The sequence below is a fragment of the Dipodomys ordii genome, unplaced genomic scaffold, assembly GCF_000151885.1.
Source record: "Dipodomys ordii isolate 6190 unplaced genomic scaffold, Dord_2.0 Scaffold39, whole genome shotgun sequence".
Taxonomy (NCBI): domain Eukaryota; kingdom Metazoa; phylum Chordata; class Mammalia; order Rodentia; family Heteromyidae; genus Dipodomys; species Dipodomys ordii.
In genome coordinates, this window is record NW_012267255.1 from 5,907,949 (window position 1) to 5,925,500 (window position 17,552).

At 36.9% G+C, this 17,552-nt stretch overlaps 1 protein-coding gene across 1 annotated transcript in view; it reads right to left on the reverse strand.

The window, feature by feature from the left end:
• Ttll7 (tubulin tyrosine ligase-like family member 7) overlaps positions 1-17,552 on the reverse strand; it is an 88,648-nt gene that overhangs the window by 24,701 nt on the left and 46,395 nt on the right. The window contains exons 16-17 of the mRNA XM_013018190.1: positions 17,383-17,517; positions 15,322-15,402 (exon numbers count right to left, since the gene is read on the reverse strand). Of these exons, the coding sequence (XP_012873644.1) occupies positions 15,322-15,402; positions 17,383-17,517 (216 nt within the window). The remainder of the gene's footprint in view (positions 1-15,321; positions 15,403-17,382; positions 17,518-17,552) is intronic.

A 17,552-nucleotide genomic window follows, 5' to 3' on the forward strand; every position in this document is an offset into this window, starting at 1 on the left:
AAACTTATATATAGGTATTTCACAAGACGTCATAAATATGCCAAATAAACTTACAGAATAAAAATTAAAGCTAGATAGTAAGATAGAATTATCCATACATGTATCTAAATGGCGAAAGTTAAAAGTCTATTAATAGCAAGGGCTTAGAGAAGTTATGGATGTTCAGATACTCCTGGGTGATGCTAGTATAAGTGCAAACTTGTGCAATCACTCTGAAAAATAATTTAGCCTTATCTCCTCCATTTGGAAATTCAAATAGCACATAACATCAGATAGCACAGAAACTTTATTCCTAAGCAAATATCTCACAAGGAAACAGAGGAAATATGTACAAAAGTGCTCACAACGCTGTTCACAATTATAGATACCTAGAAGCAACTCTCCAAAAAAAGTGAGAGCAGATAAATGGGCTGATTCTTCTCCTTGAACTATTACACCGTAGTCAAAACAAATAAAATCCAATGCATAACCCAGAGCACCTGGACAATAATGTTAAGTTTAAAAAAAACTTTGTGTCATCCAGCAGGACAATCTTAACAGAAGTAAAAACAGCTAAAGTTTAAAAATATCAATAGGAAAGGAATGGATATAATGTTAAAATATAATGAATTTAGAAAGCAAGGACTAGTGACTGCTCAATTCAAGAAAGTAGTTCGCTGCACCCAATGAACTCTTTGGTTAGATATGTTACTATCAAGATCATAACTTTAGATGTTGGATTTAAATAAAAGTAGGCCAGTCATGCACAGACTAACAAAAAGAAACTGTCATGGACCAAGAACTATGATTAATCCAAACAACGGAAACCTGCATTGTCTTAGAATAGATGCAAAACAATCCTTGAGAATAAACTAATTTTTATCTAATTCACATGCATGTGCCTCTTATGCATGCAGATATTTCCAACAAAACTCTTGCTTAACAAAGAAAAAAGTAAATACCAACAAATAATTATTCTAGTTTCATTTCACCAAAGTGCATTATTTCATAGTTGGTTTTATCTATCCACTGATGGGAAGTGCCTATTAAAAATGATAGGGAAAAATGAAAATGGAATAAAGCCCCTCAAGCATGAAGGTAAAGTGAAGACATCATTTCTCTCTGCTGGAACAAACATGAAGAACTAGAGAACTCTAATATTCAATAAATGACCTAACCAAGGTAAGTTTCAAGTAAACATCCACTAGAGTAAATTTAGCAAAAGTTTGCAAAATAATCTATTCTTCCTAGAAGAATACAGACTAGAGCCTTTCCCATTGAACTGTGTGAGCATTCTTCACTTCCCTCCACAATGTCTAACTTCCTTGGTTGCAGAAATTCGAAGCCTGTACTAGGTCAAGCTCCATCAGGAAGGGGAGGAGAGGGGCACAGATAATGAAGTCTGTAATAAAGGAGCTTATGAAAAGCATTGTGCTAGAAAAACACATTATTACCAATAATGATTGTGTAATTGTGGGAGAGGAATTTGTTTAAAACTTTAACATGCATTATTCAGAATAAGACCGATAAAATATGCACATGAGGCATAAATTTATGCCTTAATAAATTCCTTCTAAGCTATTAGTTTAACTCGATATTTTTTTAACACAGAGGGTGATACTTGTGATTGATGTGATCTGAAAATCAACACTAGCAGGAAATGATACACATAAATCACTTCTCTTTTCCATTGTCTGCCAATGTATTACTAAGTATCAATAGGCCAATGTTACAATTCAATAATAAAAAATAAGAAAGTAGCAAAGTATGAGTTCTACAAGTTAATCTCAAGAATGAATACAGGTTATATGGAAAAACTGAAATGTTAAAAGGGTTACCAATATGAATCCCTTTTCACATTATATCATAAAAGAATTATTCATCTTTAAAAGCCATTAAGCAATTGAGATTATGGCCATTCATCCATTTCTTTTCAAGCATACCTCATGGTCAATTACACTACCCAAGAACCAAACAGAGGGCAGCTAATATACTTCAGTGTGTCCCGTTCTGTGCAAGCACTTGGCAAGGTAGATGATTTATAGAGGAAACTTCCTTGGTCTCTTGTCTGCAGATATTTTCTTCTTCATTTAAAAGCATTAGTAGTCTACTGTCCTAGTCCATACAAGCCTAAAAGCAGCAGCTCGAGAAGAGAGTCAAGGAGTTAGGGATGGTGGATGCATTCTGCATCTCCTAGAAAATTCTTCTGCTGTCTTGGCACCCCACAAGCACCACTCACAAGGAGATTTCCCAGGGTGGTGAGATGAGCTGGGTCTGAGCAATGCAGGAATTTCCCCCTTCTTTTCCAGATAAAGCCACAAGGAACATACATCCCCCCTTTGTTTCTCTATGCCTTCAGAGTTCAAGGAGCTTTGCAAGAAAGTAAGCCCTTGTCCTCGGAAAGGGAAGGGAAGAGAAGGGAAGGGAAGGGAAGGGAAGAGAAGGGAAGGGAAGGGAAGGGAAGGGAAAGGAAGGGAAGGGAAGGGAAGGGAAAGGAAAAGGAAAGGAAAGGAAAGGAAAAAAGAAAGGGAAAGAAAAAGGAAAGGAAAGGAAACAAAAGGAAAGGAAAGGAAAGGATAATAATTTGGAAGACACATGAGGGGACAAAAGCCAAGGGAACAGAAAACCCAAATCATTTCTTCCAAGCCTTCTATAAATTTCCTAACTGTGTTCGTCATCTGTCTGTTCACCTCTGTCCTGGCAGTCTCCTGTTCAGTTGGCAAAATTCTTCATTTTAACACAAACACCATTTCTTAGGGAGCCCTTACCTGCCAAGAAGTTAAACTCAGGTGAGATGATTTAAAAAATGGAGAAGTTTTGGCCCTCCTAATATTATACTTAATGCAACCCCAAGGCTTAAGACAAGATCTGCCACTTAGTAGCAGCTGTAATAATGAGTTGTTTCTTGCAATGAATTAAAGACTATTCTAAAAGATTAAAAATCAGACCTAACACTTACTGAGGACTCACTATTTGCCAAGTACTGTTCTAAGTACTTTTATACATATTTCCTTATTTACTCTCAAAATGACAAGATATTGGTCCCTTCTGAGACTCTTGAGGCTGGATTTCATAAGCGTATATGTGAACACGTCTGCAGAAAATATAAGTCTTCAAAAGCAAAAACAATAAACTCCTTCCTGTCAAATCATTGTCATCTAATGAATTCCAGTGGATTGGATTTTGCTAATAAATGATTATGAAATATTTGAGTTTAGAAAACATTTGGGATATCATATTGTAGATGACAAATCGCACACACAGATGACATAGCTAATGAGTGGCCAGCTATATGTCCAGACTAATGGTTTAGCCTCTTCCCAACACTGGTCTTCGTAAGCCAACAGCAAAAGCCCCAAAGAAAACCCAGTGAATGGGCAGGCACCAGAGGCTCATGCCTGTAACCCTAGCTACTCAGGAGGCTGAGATATGAGGATCGCAGTTCAAAGCCAGCCCAGCAGGAAAGTCCATGAGACTCTTAGCTCTAATTAACCACCAGAAAACCAGAAGTAGCACTGTGGCTCAAGTGGTAGAGTGCTCCCCTTGAGCTGAAGAGTTCAGGGACAATGTCCAGGCCCAGAGAAAGAAAGAAAGAAAGAAAGGAAGGAAGGAAGGAAGAAAGAAAGAAAGAAAAGAAAACCCAGTGGTTCATTTTTAGATTCAGATCACCCCTAGCCAATGATGTCTGGGAAGAGAATGGAGACACCCTATGCTTCATGGCCATGGAGTTTGGTCTAGTTTGCATAAAAGGCTATACATGAGCAGATGATGCAAACCTTTAGTATATCTTTTCAGCAAACACCCATGGAATAACTTCAAGAAGGCAGAGAATAGCAGGCCAGAAATCAGACCAGGATACAGAAAATATGTAGGGGTTCCATTTTTGATAGCTTTGTGGATTCCATGGTGTCTTTACTTAAAAGAAATTGGGTAGAAACAGAATAATTTGTGAAATCCAAAAACAAGAGACCAGCAAGGTGCCCTTGTGTTTAACTGTGGGCACAGTGAGGTTAGCATATAGATGGTAAGTATCCATTTTCCTTACATTACAGCTTTTAAAAGCATCTAACCCTACATTAAACTCTCCATGGGAAACATAAATGAGAGATTCAGTCAGTGACAATATTAATAATATAAAAAGATTTGCCTTTTCCATGTAAAATATAGGACATTTGAAGGCATAAAGCACACAGACAAATCCATATTTTGCAAGAACATACAGATGTTGAATGACAAACTGCTCCATATGGTTGAACAGTTGGTCCTAAATTAAAATAATGGCATAAGGTAACGGCAGTTTAGAAATAACATTAAAATCACTACATGCTATACTAATGATGCATGCAGCAGCCGTGGCTACAGGGTAAAGCCATCTTTGCTGATGTGAAATGTGCAACTCTGAGCAGCATCTATGTCAGTCCAAGTGAAAAAGATGAAAAATGCCATCACAAAAACACAGGCAGAAGCAACTCGAGTAGGTATTTAAAAGAATTTGCATTTTGTAAAGAAATAGTTGGTAAACAAGGATCATTCAGAATACTAAAATAAATGCAAATATAGTATAGCCTTAATGATTTCTGCAATCATAGTTTATGCTTGGAAATCACATCAGAAAATAAGCTTTTTAGCAAAACGGGCACCCTTCACAACCCACCAACACTGGAGTATTTACATACTTCATATATATTCCTGACAGACTATTTCAACCAACTGTATTCTTGGCAGAAGGCTGGATTATTATGCAAGCATGAATCTAACACAACATGTTAAATAAGATTAACTATTTCTATTTTCACCTGGTGAGATTCTTCCCAGAATGTAATTTCTATGTAATTGGATCTTTACATGTTGTCCCCACTAAGGAAATATAAATCAAGGAAAATATGTAAATACATTTTTCTTATTTCCAAGGACACACAAAAAAGAAAAGCACAAGCCAGGTTCCAGTGGCTCACACCTGTAATCCTAGCTACTCAGGAGGCTGATATCTGAGGATCACAGTTCAAAGCCATTGTGGGCAGGAAAGTCTGTAAGACTTTTTATTTTTAATTTTTTTATAATCAAGGTAATGTACAGAGGGGTTACAGTTACATGAGTAAGTTAATAAGTATATTTCTTGTCAAACATATTACTATTTCCCTCTTATCTCCAATTAACCATCAGAAAACCAGAAGTGGCTCTGTGGCCTAAATGGTACAGCACTCACCTTGAGCTGAAATGCTCAGGGACAGCGCCCAGGCCCAAAGTTCAAGCCCCACCACTGACCAAAAATAAAAACCAAAAACAAAAAAAAATGCATGTATACATAGATATTCTTTTTTTTTGTTAGTTCCAGTGGTTGAACTCAGAGACTTGAGCTCTTGCTTGGCTTTTTTGCTCATGGCGGATGCTCTACTACTTAAGCATGGCATTTTGCTGGTGAATTGGAGATAAGACTTTGCTTCAAATCTCAGCCTGCTGACAAGTTGGGATTACAAACACGAGACATCTAATGATCAACCAGCAAAAGCCTCCATCCTGGAACAGAAAATGTAAGATAACTATTTCCACAGAGACCTCTGACAGGGATTATGATGTGCCTAGAGTAGCGCTCTGAACATGTTAATTCCAAAATAAATGCCAGTTGAAGGCATCTGTATGAGTGAGCAAACACATGAGTGAACTTTAGAAATCCCCATGGTGTACAAAACTGGCAACCAATAAATGTTTGTCAAATGAAATAAAATTGTGCCCTGTGTCCTCTGGGGAGTCATGAATACATGCCACTGAAATCAACTTGAGGGAGTGGGATTGGCTGATGCTTCCTTATTTGGGATCTGCTGTAATATCCAAGCAATGCTTATGCTCTCTCCATACTGCTCCCAGCCAAGAAGTGAATATGGCTGGGGTACCAGGGAAGGATGTTTTTACCCTGTGTCATCTCTATAATTGACAGCGCTTGTTCTAAGCACCCCTTTGGCCTGACTAAGACCCTTAAAATTTCACACTGGCCAGTGGCTCTTTCTATCCATTCTTCCTCTTTTCTATCCACAGGTGTCAGATCTTCATTGTAGTTGGAAAGACCTGCCTGTCTATATCAGCTCTTTGCCCTTAAATTCTTTTGGGTGCTTGCTCATATAAATGTTCTTCACTTACAGTTCCATGCTTGTCAGAGGATTGAACTAGCAAAGCTTTCCAGTGATTATTGACGATTATCACAGCCAAAAGGAGGATGAATATGATTAATCCACATCTAATGGAAATTAATTCAATCTTTGGCTTTCTAAATGAGTAACATCTAATTCTACATTCCATAGCTGACTTACAGTTCTGTGCTTCCTTTTGTTTTCTTGAATATATTTTCTATCTTATTTTATAAGGACACAGTCTAAGGTTTAAATTGAAAGTCATTGTAAGCCAATAGGCCATTGTTTATGATTCATTTCTACATATTCTACACAAAAGAATTATAAATGTGAAGACTCCTCAGGAAACTGAAATGGATTAGAGAAACAGCATAAGTACTATTAGCAAAAAATAAAAGTCAGGGTTTTTTTATGTGCCCCTTACAAGGCTAGAGATAGCTCTCTTCCTTGCGAGAATCCTTTGGTACTTAAAGTACAAATCTCACAATTATTAGCAATACTGTGATTTCCTTTCTTCATCCATTTTGCTTCTTAAAAGGCTTTTTCTGCCAGGTTCTGGTGGTTCACACCTGTAATCCTAGCTACTCAGGATGCTGAGATCTGAGGATCACAATTCAAAGCCAGCCCAGACAGGAAAATCTTTGAGCCTCTTATCTCCACTGAACTACCACAGAAGTAGAGCTGTAGCTGAAGTAATAGAGCTCTAGCCTTGAGCAAAAAGAAGGTCAGGGACAGAGCCCAGACCCTAAGTTCAAGCGCCAGGACTGGCACCAAACAAAAGAAGGCTTTTCTCAAAACAGACTCCAGTTTCTCAGTGAAGGGTGAGCACTTCTGAAATATCATCTACCCAAGGTAAGGGCAGAGACAGTGAACCCAAGTCCATTTTACCACAATCCCCTCTCCTGTAGCTAATATTGGCTTTCTAATCTTAGCATATAAAGCTTTCTTTGCAATGAACTTTACTACAATAATTCTTTCATTGTCAGGAAAGAATAAATTTCAGTCAGGCATTCTGCAATCACTTCACCTCTTGAAGGACTGACCCTCGTGCCTCATTATCCCAAGTCAAAGAAAACTCCAGATGCACACAGATGTGCTGGACCACAGGCAGGTCATTCTAACCTAGGCCTGGCCAGAAGTTCCAGTCACCACAGATGGGAACATTCCATTCTGGGCCTAACTGAAAGTACCTACTCCTAGCCCTTATTTCTCTGTTTCCTTGTTAAGACCCATATAAACCTGACCCTAACTCCACCTCTTCAAACAACCTCATCTTGCAGAAAGGTTGCTGTCCCTCACTGTTGTAATCAACAGTTCTTGCCTGTTGAGATGGAGTCCAGCCTGTTCTTTCCCCTCCATTTTCCTAACACCTTTGATATTCATCAAATATAAATGAGTAGAGAAGCAATAAATTTAAAACCGTTGTGTGTTAACTATATAATATATATGAGTAAATCAGTCACATTTCAGGGGGGCTGAATGGTTATTCCACAATACGTAGATAGGTTTTATTTCCGTCTCAGGTAAATTTCAAACTGTTTCATGGTAAGTGGTCAAAAAGTTAAAAATAAGGGCTGGGAAGGTGGCTCAGTGGTAGAGGGCTTGCTTTGCATGCCTGAGGCCCTGGGTTCGATTCCTCAGCACCACATGAGCAAAAAGAAAAAAGCCAGAAGTGGCGCTGTGGCTCAAGTGGTAGAGCGCTAGCCTTGAGCTGAAGAGCTGAGGGACAGTGCCCAGACCCAGAGTTCAGGCCCCACGACCGGACCCAAAAAAAAAAAGTTAAAAATAAAACTCCAGTAAGAATCTTTGTTTCCATGGAAGTTCAGTACCTCCATCACTGGCTGGCTGAGAGATATGCCTGATGGGAATGTTGGTTATATTTCATTTTTGTGAGTATAAAAGAATTATAAAATTCAGCATCATTAATTTAAAAACAAAATGAAAAATGTGTCTAGAGTCCCCAACAGTGACAAGTAAGGACTCCTGGGTAAGAGCTCTTAAATAGGTCCTGCAGGGTCTAGGGGAGGGAATAGGAAGTTAGAGGCAGTTACCTCATAGTAGGAATTCTAATAAGTGGGAACAGCCTACACTAAGCAAAAGGAAAGAAATGTGAACATCACCCGATGTGGAAAAAATAACTTGTATTGTCAAAGCTCGTAGAATTCACAAACTGTATGATAATGACCATTTGCACTGTGAATGTTAAAATGTGTTTTTGACTTTAACTAAGTATCACTATTCCACAAGACTACGAAATATGTGAAATTTATGTAATCACCTAATCTCAAATAAAGAAAAAAAGTGAGAGAAGAGATGGGTTAGGAGAGATGGGTGACCATGCTGTCAGACACTTTGTACTCATATACTGTTTTGTAGAATGGGAATTTCTTTGTACAACTACTTAAAGATGATTTTTAAAAGTTAAATTTAAATTAAAAAGGAAAGGCACACCCAGAAGTGCTTACCCTTCATTATTTATCTAAGAAATTGGAGTCTACTTTGAGAAACCCTCTTGAAGAACAAAATGAGTGAAGAAAAAGAAGAAGTCAAGGTAACCATGACCAGAAAAACTGCCACCAGTAAGCTGCATATGTGGAATTCCCAGACTCGCCTACTGCTCACACACAGCCTTATGCCTAGCATTCTCCTGTCATTTCCAGGAGCCTCTTTGCAAGATAAACATGTTCTAATTAACAACAGCCCTTTTTTTATTCTTTACCAGTGAACAATCAAAAGAGGAATTCCTTTGCCAAAAATTAGAATTATCTATTGAGTTACCCATGTATAAGAATCATGGTAAAGGGCTGGGAAGGTGGCTCAGTGGTAGAGCACTTGCCTTGCATGCATGAGGCCCTGGGTTCAATTCCCCAGCACCATATAAGCAAAAAGAAAAGAAAGCCGGAAGTGGTGCTGTGGCTCAAGTGGTAGAGTGCTAGTCTTGAGAGGAAGAGCTGAGGGACAGCGCCCAGACCCAGAGTTCAGGCCCACGACCGGACCCAAAAAAAAAAAAAAAAAGAATCATGGTAACTGCTTGGCTAGCAGATACTGAGACATTCACAAGCTCTGTGTTGGAGAAGTGAGCATCTTGTTACTTTCTAGGAGCAGAAAGGAACTGCATACCTTTGATTTTTGCCAAAGGGAAGAAGCAAAACAGAGCTCAAAGAAAGAAAAGATATATTTAGATAATCATCTCAAAGGAGGCATGACAGGATGTATAATTGTAAATAAGGAACTTGGCCCTCACATTAGTATTACCACTTCACCTTCTCAATATAGCAGTGTACAATTAACACGTAAATGTGGTTTCTTATCTAGAAGCAGAAAAAAAATCACACAATCTCAGAATAAATCAGCATGGGAGAAATAGGCATGATGACATACATCCTTGCTAGTAAATTTATAAGCAAACATTTATGATTAAGTTAGAAATCCAACTGGGTGTAGCAACCTTTAAAAATATGCAATAAATTGTTTCTCTCAATTCACAGATATTACTATTCTCACACATCATCTGATGATTCCATAAAATGTTTACCAGGCATTCTCATTTCCTTTATACAACACAGAAAAGCACTGTCTTAACCTGTTGTTGCATCCAAATAAATATAAATTACTAGTAAAGAAACAAGAGTACATAAAGAAGTGAAATTACTATAAAGAGCTCATAAAACTAAATCTAAAACTGAGTCAAGTTAACAAATGAATCTAGAAAACAGCATAGATGTGACCAAGATCCACTCCCTTAGTTAAAGGGGATGGATATACGATGAAAAAAATCCATAAATGTTTCCAGTGGATTACAAATACAAATTCAGTACAAAATGACATAAAGATTCAAATAGGGAAAGATAATAGACAATATTCTGGTATGGAGGAATTAGATAGGTTTCTGGAAGAATATGGAGATGAACTATTAAAAAGGATGATGTTTGATCAAAAGAAAAATGATCAGAAAGAGACAGTTCACAGAATGGCAGAAAATCTTCACTAGCTATTCAATGGACAAAGGATTAATATCTAGAATATACAAAGAGTTTTAAAAAACTCAATAGCAAAAGAACCAATAATCATCCAGGTACCAGTGCCTGATCTTCGTAATATTTGTTACTTGGGAATGAGACAGGAAGAACTGTGATTCCAAGTTATTTTGTGCAGAAGTTGATGAGAGCCCCTCTGACCCCATGGCTAGGCACAGCATCACACGCTTGCAGGGAGGATCAAGGCTCCAGACCAGCTTGGGCAGAAAAGTCCTAAAGACTCTTAACTGTGTGGAGTGCATTTGTCATTAAACAATGACATGAAGTCTAAAGTTAAGTATGCAATGGCAGTCCAGGTATGTTCCTGAGCAGGAAGTGAACTATGTAAAAAATAACCAGTACAAAATAGGATTGCTGGCATGGCTCTACAGTAGAACACCTGCCTAGGGAGTATGAGGCTCCTACAACTACCAAAAAGGAAATTATGAATGATCCAATGAATAAATAACAAATGCACTAAATGAAATGGACAGTTCTCAGAAGAAACACAAATGGCTAATAGACATATGAAGAAATGTTCAATATTCTTAGCCATAAAGGAAATGTAAATCAAAACTGCACTCCAGTCAAACTAGCAATCACAAGAAAATAAACAATAACAAATAATAGTGAGACTATGGGAAGAGACCAGGGAAGAAACTCACAAACTGTTAATGGGAGCAGGAAATAGTGCAATGATGGGAATCAGTATAGAGGTTCCTTATGAAATTCAAATCAGACATACCTTATTATCTTACCATAACACTCCTGGGCTATATCAGGAGTATAAAACAATATACAGGAAAGAAATCTTCATAATCACATTTATTGCAGCTCAGTTGACAGTAGCCAAATTCTAGAATAAGCTGAAGTGTTCAATAACCAAAGAATGGACAAAAATTATATGGTGTGCATGTATGTAAATATGTACACACACCATGGAATATAACATAGTCATAAATAAAACGGAAGTTATATAATTTGCAGGGATGTGGATGAAACTGGAGCTCATCCTATTGAGTAAGATAAACCACGCTCAAAATGCCAAATATAACATGTTCTCCTTCTGTGCCAATGTGTAGAGCACATGTGGTTGGCAGCTGTTACCCTAAAACCAGATTTCTCCAGGTATCTGAAAGGGGTGTCAGATGGACACCCAGCTGCCTAGAAACCTGTACTTCTTTTCTGTTTCCTATTTGCATCCTTTGCACATGTTTAGGTAACCACTTTATGAAAGTCTTAGGCAACCACTTTACGAATCCACAGGTCACAAGTCATAGTTTCACAGCTATATCTTAGGCTAAGATCTATGATTCTAGAAGAGTACTTACTGGTTGAATATAGTGAATTGTATGACTGTACTAACAATTTTTAGCAATAAATCTACCAAGAAGCATTTAAGGGTGCTTCAAATGTAGTACTTTTAGATATGACCCTACAATGAATGATTGATTATAGAAATCTTTTATATATTCCAGCAGAGTGGACGAGCGGTTCTGCCGAGTCATGAGATTATGGACATTTGTAATTTTAATAGTTACTGAAAATGACCTTTCGAAAGAGTTATACCAATGAATTCTCCCTCTAATAGTGTACTGACGGCCCTTTTATTCATACTATTCCATCACTGGATATTACCTGTCTTACTAATTTTTGCAAATATTATGGTTTCGACCAGCTTTTTCCTCATCGTTAGTGAGGCCAAACACCTTTTTACATGTTAATTGGCCACTTGAAGATCCCTAAATTGTCTTTTTCATGTCCTTTTCATACGCTTTGCCATGCTACTTATTAGTATTTATGGACTAGTTTGTCTTCTGCTGATGGATTTACAGGAAACACAGGCTCACTGGTGCTACTTTTCATTTTATGTGCACCAAACATCTGTCTTCCTCAACCATCCCCCACCCCACCTGCCCAATTCCGCCCACCACTTCTGCCTCTAAGATGTCGGTCATTTCTAAGTTTTCATGTAATCAAATCTGGCAATTTTTTTCCTTTAAGCCTTCTGAAGATTTTAGGTCTTAAGAAATTGTTTACTTACTCTAAGACTATACTATATTCTTCAATATTTTCCTTTTGACATATCAAACTAGTTTCTATGGACTTTGTTTTATATATGGTAAAAGATAAGCTCCAACTTCATTTACTTATAAATCAACAACAGTTTGATACTATTTACTGGCAAAATCATTTTTCCACTCATCTGAAATGTCACATTTATCCTCTATTAATATCTTACAAACAATTTAGTCTATCTGGACTTAATTTTAATTAGCAATTTAACCCATACTCTTCTCTTTTCAAAGATTGAAAAAAAATGACAGAAACTTGAAGAAATTCAGGGTATCAAACCTATAAAAGTTAAAGTGAATGTACAAGTGAGTGAGGAAAGTTAGAGTGTACAAGCATGCACTCAGAGATTACCACAGATTTAGCAATCCACTGTGCCTCCAGCTTTGACATATCCTCCTCAATGATAGCACTGTCTTTGCACAAGAGGACCACAAAGAACTATGTGCTGAATGTTCTAACAAATAACACTGGGTTCAGTTTTCTCAGATACAGTATGTGAATTAAAAGTAATAATCTGATCAACGGCATGTCATTTAATTAATAAATAAAGCTTAAAAACATTATTGTATTACAGAAAGAATGCAAGAACTAAAGGCAATTAATATTACTTTTAAAAAAGAAAGGAAAAAAAAACGGATGTTCTAGTGTGTTTGACAGACCTCTTAGGGTTCACTAACTTTCCCATTCTTTAGGGGGGATGTGATATACCTTTAAAATACACACACACACACACACACACACACACACACACACACACATGTACACACACGAGGTAAACTGTGCTTAATAGTTGAAAATATCAAGGATACATATTTGAAAAAGCCATAAGTTCTTAAGGTGGGGGAGATCCTGTTTGACAAGGTTACCAGTAACTAAAGTCATACCATGTTATACTCTAATTAACAGAAACATTTAAGAAATAGTTATTCTGTGTCTTGCATTTCTAATTCCTGAAGGGATTTATGCAATCAACTGATCATATTGTTTCTGGGAATGTTGGAAGGAAATATATTGCATTTAATGTTTTCTACATACATTCAAAAGTAAGAACTAGGGGCTGGGGGTTTAGCCCAGCGGAAGCACGCCCGCCTGGCGCGCACAAGGCCGTGGGTTCGGTTCTCAGCCCTAGTTTAAAAAAAAAAAAAGTAAGAACTAATATTTCTGTTTTGTTGTAGTTATTATCTATGTTGAACATGAATATATTGAAAAAATAATGAATAACTCTCCCAATAAATCCTAGTATAAGCCATTTAGTCTAAATTTATGTAATATTCTTAGTGATTTAAAATCTATAGACACTTGTTTGTTTATTTGCCAGTCCTGGGACTTGAACTGAGGGCCTGAGCATTGTCCTTGAGCTTTTTGCTCAAGGCTAGAACTCTTGGTTAGGCCAACCTTCCCAGTTTACTTGAGAACTTTGGATCACCTGTCTTTCCTAAGTCATTCTTTCCTTCTAGATCATTCTCACTACCACATACTCTCAAAGTATCTTCATTTAAAAGCAAAAACCCTTCTCATTAGCAAACCTCCTCCAAATATGACCCTATTTCCTTCTTCCCTTCTGCAGTACAATTCCTTGAAAAAGTTCCTGCATTGCTGTGGATTTTTTCCCTCTCTATTTTTCCTTGGTTGGGCCTACTCCAATCAAGTTTTATTTCCCAGTACTGCTCTGAATTTCTAACAGAGTCACCACCAACCTCCTCATTTCCAAAAACAATAGGTAAGTCTTAGCACTTACTTCTTAGCAGCAACTTCTGGCACCTGATTACATTCTCCTTACAGTAATTTAATTGGTTGCAAGGACACTCAGTTCTTATATCATTTTCATATCTCATTGATTGTTCCTTCTCAGTCCTCTTTGATGAATCTTTCCCATCTCTGATTTCTACATGTAGGAGTGGCCCAGGGCTCAACCTCTGAAACTCCTGCCTTCTCTAGCGAAATTCTTCTAAGTAATCTTTGTTTTTCACTAGTGCTGGAACTGGGGCTTGAACTCAAGGCCTAGGACATACTAGGCACACATTCTACTGCTAAGCCATACCTGCAGTCCATTTCTGAGCTGATTATTTTTGAGATAAGATCTCATTTCCTACTTGGACAGTGATCCACCTATTTTAGGCGTTGTGTCATAGCTACGATGACACTTGTCATCACATCCAGTTTTACAGACTTTCCTGAGATAACATAATATTGTGATCTTCCCAATCACAAGCCTCATATGCTGGGATGCCACATTATACCCATTACTGATTGAAAAGAGGTGTTGTGAACTTTCCTGCTCCACCTGGCTTCAAATTGTCATCCTCCCTCCCACTTTTAGCCTCCCAAGTAGCAAGGGTTACATGCATGAGCCACTAGTGCCAGCTCGTATTTTTTTATTGGTTTCTGCCTAAAGAGAAATGAAATTCATAAAATGATTTTTTAATGAAAATTGTAAATTCTGCTTACTTTTCTTCATAGTATTCAACATGCTCTTAAAGTCTGTTGTGTACTTAGAATTAAACAACTTAATTAGAAATTAACTCTATGAGAGTATGGATTTTGCTTTATTTTTTTAACTTTGGAATCTAGAAAAATGCTTGGTAAGTATTTATGAACCCTAAGATATGCATTCAAATGTTTTTTTTCTTTCATGTGATTGTTTCTAACACATTTATAACATTATTTCTTTGTTGCTTTGTATGTCCCTCCCCCACAGTATAACCCCTGCTTTTACTGTATTTGATGTCAGTATAATTTGTAGAGGGGAAGGGGAAAAACAAATCGTTTAAATAGGGATACAGGTGGACCCATTGCAACAATGAGATGTACAAGTCGTTATGTCGAAAACAAACTTTACAACTTTGGTGCGGGGGAGGATTGGGTAGGGGGGCGGGCGGGGGGGGGAGGATGGGAAGGGATAGAAAGGGGAAACAAAGGAGGAGGCTACAATGCTTGATAAGAAATGTACTCATTATCTTGCCCATGTAATTGTAACCCCTCTGTACAGTACTTTCACAATAAATAAAATAAAATGAAAATGTAAATTTAAAAAAAATGTGTGCACAGGTTTGACTGTGAGTATGGCTTCATGATGCAGCTCAACACATAATCCAAAGTTGAAATGTGTGTTGAGTATTACTCACCTTCCGTTGTTTTCCAGAGTCCAATTTTATGAGCCAGTAGGAAGCCACTTTTGTTTTATGATGCTTCCAGTTATCGATGATCTGATTGGGGGAAGAATAAAATGTAATCTAAAAAAAAATCCATCCTAAGTAGTAGTAGTAACTAAATGGTTAATATTACTTTTATTAGTGAATTTAAGACACTGCAATAATACTCATAAAAACCTAGCTTTAATAAAAAGATCTGTGCAAAGATTTCTAACATAAGGCAAAGAAGGTCTCTGAATCCAAAGCTATTACTTCTTCTTGTACCATGGGGCACGATCTCTAGTAAATGAGAAAAGTCTTCAGGCACAAATATATTAAGAAGAAATCCAAGACAGATTTTCCATCTTTAGTCTCAAGATTTTATTAACAATATTATTAAATACTAAGTAATAGAATATTAGAAGGTAGCTGATATTTAATCAAAATTCCATTATCCCTTTGATTTGTATCATGTAGGTTTATAGAATTCTACACAGTCCAATACTGCATATAGCAAACAATCTAATGTTAACTATTAATTGTTTCATTCATGATAAAAACTTGTGTGACATTCATAGAACAATAACATTAGCCACAAATACTAGTTCTACTTGCTCACTAATCATCTTTGACCTGATTCAAAATAGAGTATATAAAGGAATATATACAATTATAATTACTAGTACCTTCATCAGCTTTATTTTAAAAAGGACTTATTGAATAAGATAACAGATAGTACATATAAATAAAAATATATCTAGCATAATTCTTTGCAATCAATTTTATTTTTTCCTTTTTCCTCTGGTGTCACAATTGGTAGCTTATGAGCCAAACAAGGTATTATTTACAGTGTTTTAAAAATTATGGTCATGCTGGGCGCTGGTGGCTCACACCTGTAATCCTAGCGAATCAGGAGGCTGACATCTGAGGATCACGGTTCAAAGCCAGCCCAGGCAAGGAAAGTCCATGAGACTCTTATCTCCAATAAACCACTAGAAAACCAGAAGTGGCGCTGTGGCTCAAGCGGTATAGCGCTCACCTTGAGCTAAAGAGCTAAAGAGCTGAGAGACAGTGCCCAAGCCCAGAGTTCAAGCCCCACAACCCACCAAAAAATAAATAAATAAATAAAATAAATAAAATAAAATAAATAAAAATTATGGTCACAATAAAATGCATACTATTAGAAGCTTCAGTTACAATCAAACCATAATTGTCACTATGAATTGTTTAATCAAGTCTTTTGTCATTTTGTTTCATTTTTCTTTCTAAATACTTGCTTTAGACAAATCCACAGTAATGTTTAAAAGAGAAAAAAAAACCCTAAAACCAAAAAAGCCAAGTGTATCTTACAGTTGATCACTAGATGGTGCTTTCTACTCTGCAACAAAAAGAAAGAAAGAAAGGAAAAGAAAGAGAAATTACAGAAAAAGTTCTAAGTCTATTACTGAGTAATTATCCAAGAACAACATTTGAAAAGATGCCTGAATGAAGAAATGGAACCAAAGGCAAGGAAATACCCTTCACCAAAAATGCTTCAATGACTTTGGCCTTCTTTCTGAATCAGGAGTTCAGTCTGGACTCCAATGTGAATTTTAGGACCCTTTGCCATTTTTAGGTATTCCAAAGGGTGGTTCAAATCAGTGTGTGAAAAAAAGAGAACACAACTCAGCATAGGGCACTTGACCAAAAAAAAAACAATACTGTGACATTCAAGGTGTCACATTCCATTTCTCTTGACATTTTATGGCAGGGCCCCACATTTTTCATCATGTCCCATCCAAGAAGTTCAACCTGATATTTCTATAACCACTAAGAACAATAATTATTTAACACTTTTTCTTACTTGATAAAACAATCTTAAAAGAGAACTTTGTACTAAAAAAGTATTTTTGTATTGCTGATTATAAATGGGATCTCACTGTTCATGAGTCATAATATTTTTATAAATTGTGTGGAAGTTAAAAAGGGCATCTTTCTTACCCAGGCATTGCATTTTCACATTTGTAAAAGGATAAGTAAATGCTTCTTGGCATTTCACATGCATCTAATACTCACATCTTCTATTAGAAGTTCTGATTCTGCATCTGACTTTCCTGGAAACCGGATCTTCATATCCTTGAGAACAAATAAGGTCTGACTTGTTAGATCATCTTCTTGTTCTTTCGTTTTCAGTTGCCGCAAAGATTCACTCTTAAAGTTGAAAGAATACAGATAGTTGGAGGGGG